This window comes from Eutrema salsugineum, unplaced genomic scaffold, assembly GCF_000478725.1.
Source record: "Eutrema salsugineum unplaced genomic scaffold, Eutsalg1_0 scaffold_15, whole genome shotgun sequence".
In the NCBI taxonomy this organism is placed as follows: domain Eukaryota; kingdom Viridiplantae; phylum Streptophyta; class Magnoliopsida; order Brassicales; family Brassicaceae; genus Eutrema; species Eutrema salsugineum.
The window spans coordinates 216,028-238,798 of record NW_006256867.1 but is presented as its reverse complement, the minus strand read 5'-3'; the positions used below and the strand labels follow the sequence as shown (position 1 = coordinate 238,798).

The 22,771-nt window shown below is 35.3% G+C and overlaps 4 protein-coding genes across 4 annotated transcripts; 3 read left to right on the top strand and 1 right to left on the bottom strand.

The window, feature by feature from the left end:
- Positions 1-71: 71 nt before the first annotated feature.
- On the bottom strand, positions 72-3,861 carry LOC18021870 (SUMO-activating enzyme subunit 2). Its single transcript, XM_006404532.2, has 11 exons — positions 3,611-3,861; positions 3,433-3,522; positions 2,841-2,924; positions 2,551-2,769; positions 2,307-2,408; positions 1,719-2,177; positions 1,404-1,633; positions 1,224-1,317; positions 954-1,136; positions 769-866; positions 72-634 (listed from the first exon to the last, which is right to left on the bottom strand). Exons 1-11 carry the CDS (start codon positions 3,641-3,643, stop codon positions 346-348), a joined length of 1,881 nt encoding a protein of 626 aa, XP_006404595.1. The 5' UTR covers positions 3,644-3,861; the 3' UTR covers positions 72-345.
- A 6,952-nt stretch (positions 3,862-10,813) lies between these two features.
- On the top strand, positions 10,814-12,050 carry LOC112088172. The gene is made up of 2 exons (XM_024158451.1): positions 10,814-11,189; positions 11,602-12,050. Exons 1-2 carry the CDS (start codon positions 10,814-10,816, stop codon positions 12,048-12,050), a joined length of 825 nt encoding a protein of 274 aa, XP_024014219.1.
- Positions 12,051-17,908: 5,858 nt separating this feature from the next.
- On the top strand, positions 17,909-18,462 carry LOC18021869 (defensin-like protein 290). The gene is made up of 2 exons (XM_006404531.2): positions 17,909-18,028; positions 18,128-18,462. Exons 1-2 carry the CDS (start codon positions 17,977-17,979, stop codon positions 18,400-18,402), a joined length of 327 nt encoding a protein of 108 aa, XP_006404594.1. The 5' UTR covers positions 17,909-17,976; the 3' UTR covers positions 18,403-18,462.
- Positions 18,463-19,205: 743 nt separating this feature from the next.
- LOC18021868 (protein CHROMATIN REMODELING 35) lies at positions 19,206-22,517 on the top strand. Its single transcript, XM_006404530.2, has 5 exons — positions 19,206-19,254; positions 19,702-19,949; positions 20,078-20,239; positions 20,370-20,525; positions 20,606-22,517. Exons 1-5 carry the CDS (start codon positions 19,209-19,211, stop codon positions 22,385-22,387), a joined length of 2,394 nt encoding a protein of 797 aa, XP_006404593.2. The 5' UTR covers positions 19,206-19,208; the 3' UTR covers positions 22,388-22,517.
- The last annotated feature ends 254 nt before the right edge of the window (positions 22,518-22,771 follow it).

The following is a 22,771-nucleotide window of genomic DNA, read 5'->3' as shown; positions in this document are numbered from 1 at the left end:
ATGTGTGTGACCACAAATCATATATGAACTGAAAAGTACGTTGAGACTTCTTCCAAACGAAAACTGTAGAATTTGGTAACGAGAATTAAGATACAAGGGAGCTCTTACAGTTAGTAAAAAAGTGAATCTCTGAAAGCAAAGATTGCTTTCTTTTGAGTTCTTGAGCTCCTCCTCCTCCAAAGAACCACTGTCTTAGTAAAATATCTAACAATCTGAGTAATTTCTTCCCCATCAAAGAATCCCTAATTCATACTCATAATTCTCATGACTCAAGAAAGTTAGAAATAGGTTAAAAAAAGAAAAGGACTGCTTTAGAGATCAGAGCTTAAAAAGAGAGAGAGAGGCCTATTCAACTCTTTTCTTCTTCTTGCTCACCATCATGGGATTTTCAATCTCCACGAGATCATCATCCTCTTCACTCTCGACGTTCTCTGCTTCTTTCTTATGATTCTCGGGCTTTGTCTCGGAGAGTCTTCTCTTCTTAGTAACAATCTCGGGTCCAGAGGAACTGTCTGTGGCATCAATGGCGTTCTCATTGTTTGATGTTGATGCGCTCTCACCGTTGGTAGCTGGAGATTGTGTCCATCCAGAGAGAACCATTCCTTCAGGTTCTTTTTCCTCGTCAAATTCTTCCCTGTGACACAACAGAACAAGCAGAGGAAGCATAAATCGTTTGACAAGGAAGACGAAAGCTTTCGTGATTTGATGACTTGGAAATGTTCAGGATTCTGATATTGAAACAGGATTCCAAAGGTAAAAGAAAAAAACCTGTGCTTGATATTAATCTTGCAAGATAGCTCTTGTTGAAGATCTTCCACAGTGAGAATGCTTCCATTGACAACGGGAGAAGGAAGTTCTGATAAATGCTGAAACAGAAACACCAACATATGTGAGAAATTGCGAAATCCCAGCCCGTGTTTGAAGAGCAGTTCGTAGAAGAACCGAGACCGAACCTTCTCAAGATTAGCATTGTAGTTTGCAACCATAATATCATCCAGATCATCACCAACTTCATAAAGAAGTGATGCCCCGTGCATAATTAATGGTAGGTTCATTCCAAGCTTGGCTTTGACAATTTTATCAACTAGATCCCGTAGTTTCGATTTCTGAGTATTGATCTCAAGTACTAAAGGGGTCTGTCAATATAAAACGAGAAAACCTGATAATTGGGTAATGCAAGAAAAAAAATGAGAAAGAAGGCTAAACAAAAGTAATGTTAATACCTTGGAACAGACATAGCAAGAAGGGTTAGGTTCAAATGGCTGAACTGGCATAAGAAGCAGCTTTCTGCTTGGGTGTTCTAAGCAATATGTCATTCTACAGAGAGACATTGGTAAAAAAATTATATAAATGAGATGTGACGCTTATGAAATACCGTGAAATAAGATTTCAAAGTAACAAACCTGTACTTGTCCACATCCTTTTTCAGCACTTTAATTGCTTCGATAACAATCAAACCAGCAACAATGGCGTTAGTCGTAGCAACGGCATGAACAATGTTCCCAGCGATACCTTTGGCTTCAAAAAGACTGTGCAAAGGAATTCCAAAAGACTCAGCACGGATATTTGCAGCAGCAGTGACAAATTCTACAGCTAACTGATCATCTTTGTCAAAAGTAAGGTGTCCTATCTCCTGTGGCAGCATATAGACAAAACCATGAATTGATCAGTACACCGGAATTTATATATACGGAATTCACAGAAAGGACTACACAGACCTTCTTTCTCTTGGCGAAGAACAGCTTCAATGCTTCTATGAACACTAGAGAATTCTGAGTTAGACCCCACAATTCCTGTGGATTTTTCAGGCCAAGAGACGGCATGACAGAGATCATCGAATCACCATCAGTAACAGAACTATTCTGACTGCTTCCATTCTGTTGAGTCAGGCTTTCAGGCAAGACTTCCTTACTGTATATAGGCCTTGGTCGTCTACGATTTTTCCACGTCTCCTCATTGGACAAAGCCGTTTCAATGTTATAACCAAACACATGATCATATATCTTTCTACCATACTGCTCAATATCTTCATCTTCTGCACGTTCAAATACATCTTCTGTTTCTTTGGATGAGCTTGCAGAGTTGTTGGATCGCACGTTAAGATCATTATCCTGATTCTTGTCGCCAAACAACTTCGCAAAGAGCAGGTCTTTTGCCCATACGATACAGTGCACAAACTGTTAACCAATCCAAAATTCATTGGCACATCAATATCAAGCACTACGTCTTAGACTAAGACTATTCCAGATATAAAACTATTGTTCCAGGATTCACAAAAATTAGACCGAACAATACAATGTTAATACCTTAGTTGGAGTGCTGGTTATTGTACACACAGGATATGTCTTTGGAGCAGGTTTGGTTTGGCACTCATAGCATTCTGTCTTTCCCTTTACGTGCACAGTTACCTGATTCGAACATACAGACAAGTATTACAATGTCAGATAGATAAAAACACTATCAGTTAGACCGTTCAAGCAAAGCATTATAGTACATCTAACTCATAGAGTTTGCTTGGAAAAATAATAACCGCAAGACCAGAGGACACACCTGTCCTAAGAAGCCTGTTGTCCCGCTTTCTACAAGAGGAACATCAGCTGCAAGACAGAGGCGATTCACATGACGCCTTGCGTCCAAATTATCCAGTCCATTTAGTATAACATCAAATTGCTTGAAAAAATCAGCATCGAACTCGGGATTCTTCACATTTGCATGGTATGATCTTATATTAATGTGAGGCCTGAATCTCAAGACTGCATCCCTAGCAACCTGATGATATTGTAAAAATTTATTAACTCCTACGAACTGAAATTCCTTGGACTTAGCTCAAGCAAAATTACCTTAGCCTTGGACTGGCCAACATGTGAACGCCGGAATAAAAATTGCCTATTCAGGTTACTGACTTCAATTGTGTCCATGTCAATCTGTAACACAAGGGAGTAATTAGCTTAAACAGCACATGATAAAAGCTAGTCTTATAAATCACTTCTCTACTCGTTTTCGTAACTAAAACTCCAGAGAACCAGAAGTAAAACCCGAATTAACACTAAGTTAGTCATGAATCTAAAAAATCCCAAACTATGCATTGCCAATCCAGAGTGTTTGAAGTAACACTAAACCTATCGGCGAAGGCAGCTAAACACAGAGTCCTCCTGGAGAAATATTTAGAAATCTTTCTGGTGTTCAGTAGAGCTCGATGTAATCTCATGAACCATACAAATTAAGAAGCTCACAGATGTAAAAATTGTCAAATTATTAACTTTGAAAGCCCTAAACCCCAAATTAAATCATGAAGCACAGTGGGAGATTCTAAAGGATTGAACTTTGGACTGTAACTCAAATCTCAGAAAATAAAAAGGAAAAAAATCACAAATTTGTATGAATACTAAAGTTCACGAAACCGAAAGAGGAAAAACAATTTGAAGAACTTACAATATGAATGTCTTCGAAACCAGAAAGAGCAAGAGTCTTCAGTAACTCGCAGCCAATCCCACCAGCTCCAACCATAAGCACTTTCGCGGCCTAAAACACAACACGGGAAAATTCAAAAGACTTGGATAGAAAAACACCCCCGAAAATTAGTAGCTTTAAGAGTATCATCAGAGCTTACTTTAAGGGCGGATTGTTGATGCTGCGTATCCATGGAGGAGATGTGACAGGACGGAGCAATACGCTAAGCGACGGTTCAGAGCAGAAGACGAAGCTATGTGGGATTGGAAAAATGAAAGCTTTTTCGGGCTAAATGTTAAGAGAATCGAAATGAATTAGTAGTAGTAACAGAGCGAGAGTAGCGAATTATGATTCCTAGGGTTTTGATGTGGAGGGATTTGGGAAATTTGGAAGAAGGAGAAGTGACGGAGGAAAGAGAGGGCTTTTGGAGAAAAAAAAAAAAAAGGCTCACGTGGGCTTTTGTGTAAACTTATAAATTTCCTCTTCCGAATTTTATTAGTGTAGTTGACTTAAAATTACCGTATCAATTAGTATATGTTTCTCCGTATAATTTGTCGTTACAACTTCTTCGACAAAAATTTAGTAATTTGTTTGGTCGGACCCAATTCAGTGAATCATAATAATCCGTGATATAAACGTTGTTGTTTGGTTTATAACTTTCACTATATAAACCAAGAGTTTAGTTGTCTTTATCAAGCTATTTAATACTCCAGTATATTGGTTTAAAATCGAGTTTTTATAAGCATTAATCTTATATATAATTAAAGAATTTTTTCTTCTCTTAGAGTCTCCACATCAGCATAGAAAGAAAACTAAAATTATTGACTCAATTAATTCATACATTATAATATTATTATAATTTAAAAATAAAAGAAAAGTACTAATACTAAAGATAATGACTTAATTAATTCACATATTATTTATAATAATTATTTGTTATCAAGAAAAAGTAGAGTAAAAGCTGAAAAAAATAAGAAGAAGAAGTAGTTAAAAAAAAAAATGATGAAAATGAAACTCAAGACAATGAAAAAGAATGAGAAAAAAAGAGGAAGAAGAAAAAAAATCAAAATATAAAGAAAAACAGGTAGATAAAGATGAAATAGAAGATGAAGTAAAAATAAGAGAAGAACAAAATCAGAAGAAGAAAAAAAAGATAAAGAAAAAAACAAGTCGAAGAAGAGGAAGATGAAAATGAAGAAAAAAAGATAAAGAAGAAGAGGAAAAAAAACATAAAACTGATGAAGAGGAATTTCAGAAAATATAAAAACAAAAAAGTTGAAAAAAAAAATAATAAAATAAATAACTATTTTTGTGATTCGAAAATAAAAATAACAAACTATGTTAATATGATGATAGAGAAAAAGTATAATAAAATGAAGAAAAATAAGAAAACAAATATGATGAATTAGCTGTTTAAAAATAAAGTATGATGAAAGTCTAAACACACAAAATTTAACATTAAAAATATATTTAAAATATGCATTTAATATATATATATATATATATTCATAATCAGTATATTTAGTACAAATTAAATAAAATAAAAGAAATTTTAGTATAAAATCAAGAAGAAATAAAACAGAAAATTAAAATAACAAACTATAAGAATATAAAAATGAAGAGAGATAAATTTGTTGTTATATGAAAACACTATTAAAAATAACTACAATAGAACACATGCATTGTTAACGCAATGCAAACCATAGAAGAAAAAAATTATTCAACCAAGAAAATAAATTTACCAAACAAATTATTTTTCAAAAATAACATATAAAAATATGAACATATGTTCGCGCAGACTCAACTCTAGTTATATTAACTGAAAAAGATTTATCCACCAACTCCTTGGTCAGAGAGAAAATTCTCTCGACACTTTGCTTCGTTGCGTTTATATGTAGTGATTAGAGAGTTTCTGTTCTTTAGTTTTTCTTTTTATCTTGATTTTTGTGGTAGTTTCTACTATGTCGTGAGATCTGAATTGGTAGAGGTTCATGTAAGAAGTGATGAAGAAGTAAGTAAGAGTAAAGACAACGGGAAAGGCATATAAACGAATAAAGAGTAAGCCTTTTCTTCTATTTGAGGATCAGATTCATTTTTGGTTACCTTGCAAAACACTCGAAGAGTAAGCCTCTATTTTTGCTTCCAAAAGAGTTTGACCGATATTAGAGGTCAATGACATCATGTTGCTCGATCTCAGCATTTTTTTTTTTTTTTGGCTCAACATCAACTCTTATTAGCTAGTAGTTCAAGAGGCTGAGGGGTTAAGCCGTAGTGAACTATTGGTTCGTGAAATTCTTTGGAAGATGTGAGTGAAGCGGAAAATCCTTAAAGCAAGAAGCAGGATTAATTAATCATTTTGGATTATCGTTTTATATCAAAAGAGCATATATAATTGAAATCCAAACAATGATAAAATTATATTATAATACTCTATTTGTTAATTATATGTGTTCATATAATCTGGTTTTACAAGTTCTTATTTAAAATTTACATTTATTTAACAGTATTAAAAATAACTTTTGATTTGATTTACTTAAAAAGCCTGCCAAAAAACTTTCATTACCAATGAGTACATTACATTTGATCGTAGATTTGTGGTAGTAAACATTCATTGCAGTCAAACAATTATAATATGAATTAGAAATTAATATTTATTCAATTTTTTGTTGGTAATAACTAATAAAGGAAATTGCAATTAAATTTAATTCAAATATATGTTTATTATGAAAAAATCTATTTACATACTTTAAAATACATGAACTTTGAAAAAAATTTATCTAAACTACACATTCATGTGTAGTCAACTAAATAATAATTTATCCAAATAAATACTTTTTGTCTACCTAAAAAGCTCAAAAATAAAACTTTATTACCAATGAGTAACATTTACATTGATTGCACATTCATTTTAGATTTGTAGTCAACAAATTATAATAATAGATAGTAATTTTTGTAACGATTAAAAATAAATGTAAGTAAATGTAATTTTAAATGCCTAAATTTTAACTATGAGAAAAGCCAAATTGATATTTTTTTTTGTGTGTGTATAAGATATATTTTTATTAATTTAAAATATCTTACTGTTATTAATTTAAAATACATTACTTTTTTTTTAAGAATCTTATTTTGTCAAAGGTCAAAGTCAAACTATGCATTAACTAAATTGTCATCTTCATGCTCCAATACACATTATATAAGCATCCGAAAGAACCATGTAAACTTTTTCAAAACATATTTGCAAACTCTAAACCAGAAACTTAATTCTCATATCCCAAACTTTCAGGCAAAAGACATGGCAGTATCAAAACACCAATTTTTATCGCTTTCGTCTTTTATCTCTCATGTTAGCTCCTTCTTATATACTTCTCTTTATATATATAAATTGATTGAATCGATTTAGTAGACTAACTAAACTGTGTTTGCTATTGATTAATAGGCATATTATTATTAGTGAATGTCTCTGGGATTGAGGTGTTCGGAGGTATAAAGCCACCATGCTCGACATCAGAAATTTGTGAGTCATGGTGTTTAAGAGAAACAGGCGGACAAGGAGAATGTAGGCAAGGAGAGTGGTATTGCAAGAGGCTAGAGTGCAAGACGGACAAAGATTGTGATCTTATATACCTTGAACAATTTAATCACTGTATTAATGAAAAATGCTTATGTTCAACTAATTAATCGATTCTAAAAAGAAAATAATAATACACTTGTTCTTCCTACTCAATCTCCGATTATATGCAATTCTTACCATCATAAATTAACAATATTAGTAAATCAAAAATGTTATTTTTTCCCGGTCAATTATTGAGATTATTTTGCAAGTAATTTTAAAGTTGCTGCGACCATACATATTTAAATATATTTCAACCGCACAATGATATATATATATATATATTATATCTCCAACTCTGTCTTATTATATAAAGTTTTATTTTTATTTTATCAAATATACAACATTTTAAATATCTAGCTCCACATGCATATTAAAACACATTTTAAAGCTTAAGCAAATAAGTTATAAAGTGATATTCTTTAGCAAAACAAAGTTATAAGTGATATTGTTTTACCGCAAAGAAGAAGATAAATGTCGAGCTTTCCAGCCTCCTGTGAGCACAGGCAGCCAAGTGATGGATACAAACTCCTGTGATCTAGAAGAGGTAATCTCCCCCATGAAAGAGATGATGGCATCAAAATTTTCAACTACGTCAGAATCCCTTGATGAACGTGGTGGAAGAAGAGGCAGATCCATTAAAAGGCGTCTTGGACCACGCTCAAATGTGACTCTACAAGTCAAGAAGAAAATCACAAGGAGTCCCACGAAGGGGTTTCTGTCCAAGAAACGAAGCACTCTCAGAGAACCCTCTAAGAAAAGAGTGAATGCAGATTTGATCATCTCTCAGTGTGTTGAAAATCCGTCGTCCTCGAAGCCGGACCCCTCTCAGGGTAAAAATTTGGAGGAAATCAAAGAGCTGGTGGTTAAGGAGAAACCACCGGCTAAGCCATAATGATCCTAAGCTGGAATTGCCAAGGAGCTGGTAGTTACTTGGCAATTCGGCACCTGCGGGACATCTGTCAAAAGATTTTTCCAGGTATTATGTTTCTTATGGAGACAAATAATCAACGTGCCTTCCTCCAAGACCTGCAGTATCATCTTGGTTATGATTTTTTTTTACTGTTGATCCTATCGGCCGTAGTGGCGGTCTTGCTTTGTTTTGCGTTATCTGAGTTTAATGTTCAAGTTTTATTTTCCAATAATAGAGTTATCGATGTATCATCTACGATTGGTGACAATAAAGTTTTTATTTCTTTTGTTTACGGCGATCCTGTCATTAACCGTAGGAACTAAGTTTGGGAACGCTTATCTCGTATTAGCACTTCTCGATATGATGCATGGTTAATGACTGGTGACTTTAACGAGATTAATGGAAACCATGAAAAATCGGGTGGCTGTATCCATAGTGAAAACTCTTTCCTTGACTTTCGTCTCATGCAACAAAATTGTGGCATGACTGATCTTCCTTTCACAGGAGATTGTCTATCATGGGTGGGACGAAGGAAAAAACATCTCATTCGTTGCCGACTAGATCGAGCGATGGGAAATGAGGATTGGTTCAATTTATTCTTGAGATCTTCTTCCAAGTATCTGAAATTCATGGGATCAGATCATCGTCATGTCCTCATATACGTCTCTTCATGCAAAACCAAAGGAAAAAAGAACTTTCGTTTTGATAAACGATGGATCTCTAAACCATGATTTCAAGATATCATTCGAGAGGGATGGATGTCAAACGAAGAGGGAAGAAATGTATCTCTCCATGAACGAAGTACTAAGTGTCGATCCTCTATATCACGCTGGCGTAGAGAAGATAAAAAAAACTCTGCTAAAACCTTGGAAGACCTTCAGTCTAAATTAGATAAAGGTCAACCCGATGAGAATTTATCAACAGAGGATGTCTCATTAATCCAAAACCAACTTATAAAAGCTTATGAGGAAGAAGAGATTTTTTGGCAACAAAAAAGTCGGAATCTCTAGTTGAAAGATGGAGATAGGAACACAAAATTCTTCCATGCCTCAACTAAGCAAAGAAGAGCACGAAATCGCATCATTGGACTCAATGATTCTGGAGGTGTTTGGACACAAAATGAGCAAAAAAATTCAAAACCATTGCGGTAGACTACTTTAGCAAGATGTTCCAATCTTCATCGACTACAGATATTGAAGTCTCTCTTAACAATCTGCCAAATCGCATCTCCCCTGAGATGAATGAGAGATTGTGTAAGGAATTCTCTCCCCCCCCCGCCCTTAAGATAAAAAATGCTCTATTCTCAATACATCCTGGGAAAGCTCCAGGTCCTGATGGTATGACAGCTTTGTTTTACCAAAAGTATTGGTCGACTACTGGACCTCATGTAATCAAGATGGTACGAGATTTCTTTGTCTCAGGGACCTTTGAGGCCAAATTAAACGAGACAAATATCTGTCTTGTACCAAAAACATAACGTCCTAGAGATATGGCCAACTTTCGCCCCATTAGCCTATGCAATGTCAGCTACAAAATTATTTCCAAGGTACTGTGCCAAAGGCTAAAAGCTATCCTCCCAATAAATTGTATCGGAGACACAATCTGCATTTGTTGCAGGGAGATTAATCTCAGATAATATCTTGCTAGCACAAGAAGCTTTCCACGCTCTGAACACTCATCCAAGAAGCAAGAACGAGTTTTTAGCCATAAAGACGGACATGAGTAAAGCATATGACAGAGTAGAATAGAATTTCTTGGAAGCTCTGCTGACTAAAAAGGATTTCATAATAAATGGGTATTATGGATAATGAGGTGTGTGCGGTCAGTCTCCATACTCGTAAATGGAAGTCCTATGGGGCATATTACTCCATCTAGAGGACTACGACAAGGAGACCCTTTATCGCCATACCTCTTCATTATATGTACGGAAGTCCTAATTGCTAATATTCAGGCGGCAGAGTTGGCTGGCCATATCTCTGGCTTGAAAGTTGCTCAGGCAAGTCCTGCGATCTCTCATCTGCTATTTGCAGACGATAGCCTTTTCTTCTGTAAAGCAGATCCTACAGAATGAAACTCATTCCTAGATATCCTCAAAATCTGTGGCAATGCATCTGGTCAAGAATAAATTTTGAAAAGTCAGCCATCACTTTTCGGAAAAAAGTCTCACCTGAAAGTAGGGAACTTTTAAAAAACATTTTGAACATCAGGACAGATGGAGGTTCAGGCAAATACCTGGGTCTCCCAGAGCAGCTCCAAGGATCAAAGACCCAAGTCTTTGCTTATATTCGAGACCGTCTCCATCAAAGAATCAACGGATGGACTGCAAAACTTCTCTCAAAAGCCGGTAAGGAAATTATGATCAAGTCCGTAGGTTTAGCTATCCCGACATTTGAAATGTCATGCTACCTATTTCCAAAAGAGCTATGCAAAAAGCTAACAAGAGCAATTTCTAATTTTTGGTGGAGCTCAGCCTCTAATTCCAAAGGAATGCACTGGATCGCATGGAATAAACTCTGCTTGCCAAAACAAGATGGAGGATTAGGATTTCGATCTTTGGAAGAGTTTAATCGCGCCTTACTGGCAAAACAATTGTGGCGCCTTGACCAACACCCAAACTCCCTAGTGGCCAGAGTTCTAAAAGGCAGATACTTTAAGAACTCACACCCCTTTAAAGCTCCCAAAGCCTCTAGACCTTCATATGGCTAGAGAAGTATGTGTGCGGAAAAAACCTAGTTCTGAAGGGTGCACGTCGTACTATTGGTACGGGAACCCAAACTTTAGTTTGGGATGATCTGTGGTTACCTGAAACATTAGCTCAGCCACCGAAAATTGCTCCAGGAATGAATGACCCTCACTTACTAGTCTCGGACCTCATTAACCCAGACACAAAAACATGGGATATTCATCTCATTCGGGATATCATAGACCCTCGAGATATACCGTTGATACTCAGTATTCACATTAGTCACATGCCTAAAGAAGATGGATACTGCTGGAATCTCTCAAAAACGGGAGCATACTCTGTAAGATCGGGCTACACATTAGCGCAGTCAGAGCTAGACGAAGAAACAACCCTCTTCTGCCAACAACCTTTGCTAAACCCCCTCAAGGAGAAAATCTGGAAACTTAAAGCACCAAAAAAGATGTGTCATTTCCTATGGCAAATGCTATCAGGTGCGGTGGCGGTGAACGAGCGCCTAACCATAAGACATCTAGGTAATGATCCCAGTTGCCCTAGATGTGGAGAGGCGGAAGAAACGATTAACCATACTATATTCCTATGTTCACCAGCTCTTCAGTGTTGGGCCCTTTCATCAATTCCCTCAGCGACAGAGGTGTTTCCGTCACTAAATCTGTTCGAGAATGTGGATTACCTATTATCCAGAATTCCCAATCAGGAGAGCATAATAAAGTCCATTAGAGTTTTCCCTTGGATTGTCTGGTATATTTGGAAAACCCGCAATGACAAGTTGTACAATGGACAGGACCGACTTCCATCTGAAACATTTGATCACACTCTTCGAGAAAGCGAAGCATGGTTTTCAGCTAACCAAGTTACATATCCTGTTGAACCTCCAATGGAAGATATTTGTAATTACTGATCCACCGGTTTTCATTTGTAAAATAGATGGATCTTGGAAAGGAGATAGTCTCACAAACGGGGTGGGTTGGATTCTACAGCTTCAAGATGGCTCCATAGACCTCCTGGGTCTTCAAGGGACTCGTCGAGGCATTTCTCCTCTCCACATGGAGCTCCTCAGCCTGATTTGGGCATTCAAATGTCTAAATAGACACAATAGGTATTGTAACTATTTTGTTACTGATTCCAAGGAATTAGTACAAATGGTTACTAATCCAAAAGAATGGCTCGCATTTGCAATGGAGCTGTGCGAACTCGAGGACCTGGGTGGTTTCGCCCATGATGTCAACATAGTTTTTGAGCCGAGAACTAGAAATCAACAAGCGGACTTCCTTGCTAAAAGCGCTCGCACTCAAAATCGTGTTTTCTCTTATATGAGCACATCGGTGCCTCTCTGGTTAGATGTTGAAAATTTGCCTTTAGCGGATTCGTACTAATTATAATATTTTGTTGTGACAAAAATAAAAAAAGTGATATTGTTTTACCTAATTATTTTAATCAATTGTTTTACTTTTCTAATCGCAATGCATAGGGATTCTTTTTGGGATCGTCATTTTTCCACGAACATTACTAGATTAGAACTCTTATGATATGACAATGCCAACCTGATATTTTTCATTACTTTAAAAAAATACTTTTTATTTAATTGAAATTAATTACTTTTAGATTTTTTACCTAAATTACAGATTCATTGTAGTCAACAAATTATAATACTCTCTCCGTTTCACAAAGAGTGTCGTTTTAAGATTTTATTTTTGTTTCACAAAGAATGTCGTTTTATATTTTCAATGCAAAATTTTAAACAATATTCCAGTTTTAACCCTATTAATTTAATGTATTTATTAGATAAAAACAAATTATTTAAAGTATTAATAAGGGACAAAGTTGTACTTTTAATAATTTTCTTAATATGTGTGAAAAATATCAGAATGACACTCTTTATGAAACGGAGGGAGTAGGAATTGTAATAGTTTTGTTATTTTTTGTTGACCTAAAATAAAAGCAATTGTAAGTAAATGTAATTTTAACTGCTAAATTCTAACTATGAAAAAAGGCCAAATTGTATTTTTTTTTGTTTTTGTTTTTTTAAACTACTATTTATTTATCATTTTTATTGGTTTATCAACTTAAAATACTCCACTTATACAAACTTAAAATACATTACTTTATTTGTAAGATCTTATTCAAAGGTCATACTATTTATTTATTAAAATTTTGTTTTGATGGCGATATTGAAAGTTCATTGCAGTCAAACAATTATAATATGAATTAGGAACTAGTATATTGTTTAAGTGATTTTTTGTTCTCTCGTAGGGGCAAGTCTCCTGAAAAACAGAAAACCGGTCAGGGGCCTGAAAAACACGATGGAGTGTGTTTTTCGAAGGCACTCCGACACTCAAGTCAGAAAGCAACTCAAAATGACTACAAAGAGAAGGTCAGAGAACGGAAAGATATCGGAAAACTATAGTTTAGGAAGGTGGACCGAGAGTCTCTGAGAAAGGTGAGATCTGCTCGGGTCTAGGAGAGAAAATAGGCTTTTTGAGTGGAAGGAAAGGAAAGAAGAAAAGTTTCGGAAGAAAACTCCACAGTTTAGGAACCGCCGTGGAGAAGAACAAAAGTAATGTAAAGTGAGATGACCGGAAATATGGTCGGAAGTCTGGAAAGTGCCTTAGCCCAAGAACCACAAGTATCTAGAGAGATATTGTGAGACTTGAGATGGCTGAGAGAGTGAACCTCCTTCCCGTTGGAAATGATAAAGTATTTATAGAGAACTACCTGGTCCGGGTTAGTAAACCGGGCTGGCCCATTACTCGTGGAGCGGGTGGGTCGGCCCACGACCCGACTTGTCTGAGTCTGGATCTCGCGATTACGTCATGCTCTGAGGGTCTCACATAATTTTCTTCGCGTGTTCTGCCTGCGACGAGACCATCTCTTGGCGCGTCTCTTTCATCCTCAGTGTACGGGTTTAGTCGGCGGCTCAGACGCGGTATGGCTCTTCGCTGAACCACTGCATTCCCCTGGCTCCAATGAATGGTCATTGTTACCTGACATGCGTAAGGGAAATGCATTAAATGCCATTCACGTGGCTTGTAAAAGGATGGATAGTTTGATAAGACAATGGCATATTCCTATTGTTGTATGGAGAAAAATTTGAATAGTGTTCCCGCTTAAACGATTTGCCCATACCTGGCTCGGATCCCTCAATACTGGGACCGGGCTGATGCAGAGGGTAGTCCTTGCTCTCCGAGTACCTGTGCAGACCACTCTTCCTTATATCTCTATCCTTCCGGATCACCGAGCTTAATTAGATCTAGGACATAGAGAATGTGGCATCTCCTCTTATTGACCACTCAGTTTCCGACTTTCTTACACCTGACAGCGTGGCATATACTGTCAGACACAAGGAATCCGGGAACAAGTGGCTTATTGTGCCGGATCTCCCGAACCTAATTTGGATTCGAGGCCGGGTGCTATAAGCTTAAGCTGTATTGGGCCGGAGGTCCAAGTCTGGCCTAATACATGCCCTAATTTAGCCCGGAAGGCGCGTATCTGCAAAAAGATCATGGACGTCACGTGCAAGCACGCAATTCATTTACGTAAGGAGGATCGTCAACATATATTTATATTTATGCATTTTTGTTGATAATAACTAATGAAGGAAATTACAATTAAATATAATTCAAATAATTGCTTATTAGGAAAAAATCTATTTAAATACTTTAAAATACATGAACTTTGAAAAAATTATTTAAACTACACCTCATTTGTAGTCAACTAAATAACAATTTATCTAAATAAATACTTTTTATCTATCTAAAAGCCAAAAAAACAAATTTTATTACCAGTAACAGTTACATTGATTGCACATTCAATGTATATTTGTAGTCAACAAATTATAATTAGAGATAGTAAGTTTTATAATGATTAAAAATAAATATAAATAAATGTAATTTTAAATGCCTAAATTTTAATTATGAAAAAAGCCAAATTGATTTTTTTTTTGTTTTGTTTTGTGTGTGTACTTATAAGATATAATTTTATCAACTTAAAAAGACCTTACTGTTATTAATTAAAACTAGTGAATTTATTCACGTCTTGCGTGGACTGATATAATTTTTCATTTTGTTGTTTGAAAATCTAATAGTAGTTTGAAGTCATTTGTTTTTTCTTTCTATTATTGAGTATATTTGTTTATTAGATTTCCTTACATTTTAATGTTTAAAGATATGATCGTGAAAATAGTATATAATAATATAGATAAAACATATTAGTATCCAAATAATTTAGTTTAAATAGTTTAAAATATTTTGATCACTGTTCTATGTATTTAAGACGTAGTTATTTGAATTACCGTACTAACTCATTTGAAGAAGTAAGAAGAGTTAAACAATTTAGAAAGGGTGTGAGAGAATTAGAGGGAAATTATGTACATATTTATACTAAAACATTTGAAATCAAATACACTAATCTATACATCACAAATACCATCATTCCATCAGACATTCTATTTATTGATTTTTAATTTTTTGTTAAATTTTACTAAATTTTAGTTTTATAAAATTTTAGAAACAGTTTGATTTGACAGCAAAATAAATCATTAAATTACAATAATTTAGAACGGTTTGTTTTAAGTTATTTTTAACACATCATCAGATAAGAACCAACAAAAATGACACATAATCGGTAAATGGGGTAAAAATGGCTTTTTGCAGCTGAAATTTATTTTAGAACTGACACGTGAGCGAAACACTGTAAAAATCGCTGTGAATGCGACACGTAAACAAATCACTACATAAATAAGTATATAGATATGTTATTTTTTGTAAGAATTTTTGTCAAAGGTCAAAGTCAAACTAAGCATTAACTAAATTGCTATCTTCATGCTCCCATACACATTATATAAGCATCTGAAGAACCATGTAAACTTTATCAAAACGTATTTACAAACTCTAAACCAGAAACTTAATTCTCATATCCCAAACTTTCAGGAAAAAGACATGGCGGCATCAAAAACACCAATCTTTATCGCTCTCGTCCTTTATCTCTCATGTAATTAGCTCCTCCTTATATATATACTTCTCTTTATAGATAGAAATCGATTAAATCGATTTAGTAGACTAAGTCACTGTGTTTGCTATTGATTAATAAGCCTATTATTGTTCGTTAATGTCTCTGGGATTGAGGCATTTGGAGGTATAATTCCACCATGTTCGACATCAGAACTTTGTGAGTCATGGTGTTTAAGAGAAACAGGCGGACCAGGAGAATGTAAGCAAGGAGAGTGCTATTGCAAGAGGCTAGAGTGCAAGACAGACAAAGATTGTGATCTTATATGCCCTAAACACTTTAATCACTGTATTAATGGAAAATGTTTATGTTCAACTAATTAATCGATTTCAAAAAGAAAATAATAATACACCTATTCCTCCTACTAAATTTCCGATTATATGCAATTTTTACCATTATAAATTAACAATATTAATAAATCAAATTGTTATTTTTTTCCCGTTTGATTATTGAGATTATTTTTAAGTAATTTTAAAATTGCTGCGACCATACATATTTAAATATATTCTAACCGCAAAATAATATATATATATATATATTATATCTACAATTCTGTGTTGTTATATAAAGTTTTCTTTTTATTCTATCGAATATACAGCATTTTCTATCTCTAGCACCACATGCATAGTAAAACACATTTTAAACCTTAAGCAAATAAGTTATAAAGTGATATATATTCTTTAGCAAAAAAAGTTTTTTTTTTTTGGTAAAAAGCAAAAAAAGGTTATACGTGATAAAACAATATCACGTATAAGCAAAAAAGTTATACGTGATATTGTTTTATCCAATTGTTTTAACCAATTGTTTTACTTTTCTAATCGCAATGCATATAGATTCTTTTTGGCATTGCCATTTTTCCACGAACATTACTAGATTAGAACTCCGATTATATACAATTTTTACCATTATAAATTAACAATATTAATAAATCAAATTGTTATTTTTTCCCGTTTGATAATTGAGATTATTTTTTAAGTAATTTTAAAATTGCTGCGACCATACATATTTAAATATATTCTAACCGCAAAATAATATATATATATATATATTATATCTACAACTGTGTGTTGTTATATAAAGTTTTCTTTTTATTCTATCGAATATACATCATTTTATATCTCTAGCTCCACATGCATAGTAAAACACATTTTAAACCTTAAGCAAATAAGTTATAAAGTGATATATATTCTTTAGCAAAAAAAGTTTTTTTTTTTGGTGAAAAGCAAAAAAAGATTATACGTGATAAAACAATATCACGTATCAACAAAAAAAATTATACGTGATATTGTTTTATCCAATTATTTTAACCAATTGTTTTACTTTTCTAATCGCAATGCATATAGATTCTTTTTGGCATCGCCATTTTTCCACGAACATTACTAGATTAGAACTCCTATGACATGACAATGCCAACCTGAAATTTTTAATTACTTAAAAAAATACTTTATATTTAATTAAAATTTATTACTTTTAAATTTTTTACCTAAATTACAGATTCATTGTAGTCAACAAATTATAATAAGAATTGTAATAGTTTTGTTATTTTTGGTAGGAATTTGGTCGTAAATTTACGAGAAAAATCCTACCATACCAAAATGTCCATAGTAAATTTCCTACGGTCATTTTCGTATGAAATTTCTTACCATTTATCTATTATTCAAAATTTTTGACGGCCGATTTCCTATAACTTATTAATTTTGTAGGAATTGGGTAAAAAAGGTTGTTTCCTACGCTTTAACGACGATATTTGCCGTAGGTTTTCGGTATGTTTTCTTGTAGTGTTATGACATGATGACAATGCCAACCTGATTCTTTTCATTACTTAAAAAAATACTTTTTATTTAATTAAAATTCATTATTTTTAGATTTTTTACCTAAATTACAGATTCATTGTAGTCAACAAATTATAATAAGAATTGTAATAGTTTTGTTATTTTCTGTTGACCAAAAATAAAAGTAATTGTAAGTAAATGTGATTTTAACTGCTAAGTTCTAATTATGAAAAGGCCAAATCATATTTTTGTTTTGTTTTTGTTTTTGTAAAATACTATTTATTTATCAACTTTTTTTGGTTTATCAACTTGAAATACCTCACATTTACAAACTTAAAATATGTTACTTTATATATAAGATCTTATTCAATGGTCATAATATGCATTAACTAAATTGCCATCATCATCAGGCTCCAAGACACATTATATAAAGCATCCAAAGAACCATGTAACTTGATCAAAACTTATTTACAAACTCTAAACCATAAACTAATTCTCATATCCAAATTTTCAGGCAAAAGACATGGCAGCATCAAAAACAGCAATCTTCATTGTTTTCGTCGTTTATCTCTCATGTTAGCTCCTCTTTATATATATACTTCTCTTATATATTTTGATTAAATCTATTTAATAGACCGACTAAACTGTGACATGTACGTGTTTGATATTAATAGGCATATTGTTGGTGAGCGTCTCTGGAACCGAGGCCGGAAAGAAGGTACATAAACCATGCTCGACGGACCGTGACTGTGACTCGCAGTGTTTTGGAGGGTTAGGCGGGCCACATGGGACTTGTCTGTTCGGAGAGTGCGAGTGTATAGAAGCCGAGACTGAGGTGACCAAACCGATACCGTGCAAGAGGGACAGTGATTGTCCTGATTCTCGTGAATGCCCTAAAGACTACTATTACTCTTGTCTTCATGGAGAATGTACTTGTATATCAGTCTAAACTCTAAACTAATTAATCGATTGAAGAAAATATTATAATACATTATTATTGTTCCTCCCTCCTACAGAATCTTCGATGATGCAATTGTTATATTCATCATCACGCTACTACCATCATAGATTAGTACTATTAGTAAATAATCAAAATTATTATTTTCTTTCCCATTTAAAACTAATGTTTAAGATTATGTGCTGAAAAAGCCTATTAATGTCTTGAACATGGTTGAATTATAATGGTAATGTCCCAAAAGTATATACATGCATATTTTATTGTTTGGAGTTTATTATCAATTTATCATATATCACAAAATTATCATTTTATTTGTTTTTATCATATTTATTTGTTTTTGTTGACATCATATAATTAACATTTTTGTAAAGCGAAGTTGTTTCTTTTCAAAGGATTTAATAAGCCGTTGGATATGTTTTGAACGTTTTGGAAATATGCCATGATATTGTAGAGACAAGATATCACACACCAGTGCACACATTACTCGACTGGAGAGCAAGTTTAAAGCCTATACATACATATAGATAATTAGATATGATGTATATTCATTTGTCTTATTATTGACCTCTCAAAACTGTCCGTGTAGCGTCTTCTCTTCTCTCTCTCCATGCCACCCGATTAACTTCCGTTATGGGAAAGGAAAAAAGCTTCAAACTTTTCCAGAAAAAAAAAAGCAAATCTTTTTGTCGCTGTTGCTTGAAATCTCTCTGATTTATTCATAAAGCTTGCATCTTGGGGTCTTTCACAAGGTTTTTGTTCTTAGTTTCGATCTGAGGAGCTCTGTTTAGCGATTACACATGGTGGGTACTGAACAGTCTCCATTTTCCAGGGCGAGGAATACGCGTACGTACTTACACTCTCGTTTCTTCTCCTTCTTACTCTGTAACCCTTCTTTGCTTGTGACCTTGTCGTTGCTCTTTAAATGAATACAAATTTGGTTTGGCTAAGAATAAGAAGACAAATCTCTGTTTATGGAGGTTCACAGATGCAGAAATCGGAGTTTGAACATCTCACATTTTGTGTTTTGTTTGATTTCTAGTGCTGAACCGAGTCTCTTGATTCTCACTGTGAATTTGATTCTAAAAACCCATAAGGGTTTTTGTTTCCCTTAAGTTCATTTCTCGCTGTAGCTTTCCTCCTGGCTTTTAGATTTTGACCTAAAAATCGTTTCTTTTTTCCGTGTTTGTTTGAGGAAATTAATTTCTTCATTTTTGGGTGCAAATGTTAAGAAATAACGTGATTCACTTTGTTTCTGCTTCTCATTTTTACTGGTGATTGTTGATGAAACAGCTTGGTTTTTGAGGTCGCGTAACAAGAGAATAAGCCAATCACAACTTGCGAAGCGTGCTGACCCTTTCTTTCTACCGAATCTCCTTGATGGGTTTGAAGAGAGTAAATACGGATGGCTTGCTAATGATATTAAGAGACTTTGTGAGCTCAAAAGGAAAGTCTTGAATGGTTCTAGACGACAGAAGAAAAAATCAGACAGGATTCTTATCAACGATTCCGATGATGTGTTGCCTCAAGAATCCATTACTGTAAGCTTCATTGCAGAAATTGATGTTCATATAAATTATTAGTTAATGTTTGTTTCAAATTTGATTCCATCTTTTTGATGCCAAGTTCAAATCTTTATGAAATCATTCTGCATTTTTATGATGTGAAGAGCGAAAATTGCTCAGGAACTGTCGCGGGTCCTCAGGGTTATAGCGAGGAGGATTCATCAAGAATTTCTACAGATTATGACAATGGAACTCATCCATATGAAGTTGGTGAAGAAGAAGACGAACTGTGGAGGCTGATGGCATTTGCTCAAGAATCATCTAAGGTTACTTAATTGTACATTTTCAACGAATCACAGACAATAGACCAAAAACTGCATACATCTTCTCTCAAATATGCAAATAGATTCAACTTATTAGCGTTTTCAGCTGATTTTTGCCTATGTTATTGGTTAGGTAACGGTGGAGAATTCACAAGGCAATGATAGTCTCAAACAAATCGAAGACTGTGAGCACTCCTTCATCCACAAGGATGATATTGGAGAAGTGTGTCGTGTTTGTGGACTCATCAAGACGCCCATCGAGAGCATAATCGAAGTTGTGTACAACAAGGTCAGTTATCACTGATATATAATCTGACTGGAAATATATAGACATTGTCACAAATCTCTCTACTTTATGTCCTAATGTAGCCGAAGAGATCAAGAAGAACTTACATGCGTGAACAAGAAAAAGGGGAAACGAGGTGGGCATTCGCAGAAAACCGGTCTTCTCAGGCAAACATTTTGGGAGACAAGATGTTCATCCACCCAAGGCATGACAATGAGATGAGGCCTCACCAGATTGAAGGATTCAACTTTTTATGCAATAACCTTGCAGCGGATGAGCCAGGTGGGTGCATATTAGCTCATGCACCAGGATCAGGCAAGACATTTCTGCTCATCAGCTTTATGCAGAGCTTCATGGCTATGGATCCACAGGCAAAACCATTGATTGTGCTACCAAAGGGGATCATAGAGTCATGGAAGAGAGAGTTTACCAAGTGGGCGGTCGAGAACATTCCTCTGATTGATTTCTACAGCGTGAAAGCTGAATCACGGAGGCAGCAACTGCAGGTTTTGAGACAATGGGTTGAACAAAGAAGCATTTTGTTTCTCGGGTACCAACAGTTTGCCAAGATCATATGTGATGATGATAACATTGACGCCGTTTCAGAAAGCTGTAAGCGGATATTGCTTGAGAAGCCAACGTTGCTGATCCTTGACGAGGGTCATACATCGAGGAATAAGGAGACGAACATGCTTATTTCTCTTGCTCGTGTCAAGACTCCTCGAAAAGTTGTCCTCACAGGTACATTGTTCCAAAACAACGTAGAGGAAGTGTTTAACATTTTGAATCTTGTTCGTCCCAAGTTCTTGAAGCGTCCTGGAACTAGGGATATTGTTTCCCGTTTCAAGGCAGAGATACCGAGGGGCAAACAGATGAACCAGAATAGTATCGAGGGGACTTTCTTCGCTGCAGTGGAACTTACATTGAAGAACAGCATAGACTATGGAGACAAAGCCAAAGCCAGCTTGATTAATGATCTACGGGAGATGACCCGTAATATCTTGCATTATCACAAAGCAGATTTCCGAGGCGTGCTTCTCGGGCTAACTGAATTCACTGTCATGCTCAATCTGAGCTCAGTTCAGAGAGATGAAGTCAAGGGTCTGAGGAGAATGGATTTGTTCAAGCAGATCTCTCTTGGTGCTGCTCTGTACATACACCCAAAGCTCAAGACTTTCTTGGAGGAAAACCCGTCGAATGGAGACAAGGGTTTTGCTGATAACAACACACTGAGGAAGCTAGATGCGATGCTGAAGAGGATCAATGTCGGAGACGGTGTGAAGATGAAATTCTTCCTCAACCTCTTAGCTCTGTGCGAATCAGCAGGAGAGAAGCCCTTGGTCTTTAGCCAATACATCATTCCGATCAAGGCTCTCGAGAGACTCATGAGCTCGATGAAAGGCTGGAGACTGGGGAAAGAGATGTTCACGATCACAGGCGATTCGAGCAACGAACAGAGAGAATTGTCGATGGAGAGGTTCAACAATTCACCAGATGCTAAAGTCTTGTTCGGATCGATCAAAGCCTGTGGGGAAGGAATCTCGCTGGTGGGTGCATCGCGAGTACTGATTCTCGATGTTCATCTAAACCCATCGGTGACGCAGCAGGCCGTGGCTCGAGCTTACAGACCAGGACAGAAGAGGAGAGTGTATGCGTACAGGCTCATAGCTGCGGATTCGCCGGAGGAAGAGAACTACGAAACGTGTTCGCGGAAAGAGATGATGTCGAAGATGTGGTTCGAGTGGAAGGTTGGATCGAGAAGAGATGATTTTGGGTTTAGAGCCGTCGATGTTGATAACTCCGGCGATGCCTTTCTTGAGACGGCCAAGATGAGGGAAGATATCAAGAGTTTATTCACTAGGTAATGGAACTTTTGATAACCGATTCTAACCGGTTCGAACCAGATAGTGGAAACTTTGGTGAAATCGGTTTAACAGTCTGTAATTCAATTCTGTCGCCATATTTTTCTATGGTAGAGAAAGATGGATTCTCTCTTTCGGGATTTTGACTCGAATTGGTGCTGCAAGCAATAGACAAAAAAAAAACTGTGCCGACCAAACCGAAATCGCTTGTGCCATTCGGTTCGGTTTATCTGAGATTAATAGCCGGTTGACTTGGGTTTAGTGGTTTTGTAAATAAGTCGACATTTTAGAGCTGCTGAGCCTCTCTATAGCTCAGTCTGAGTCTTCGTCCGAACGGCGTAGGGCTTCTCATCAACGATCAAAGCTAAAACCATTCTCAGGTCAAAA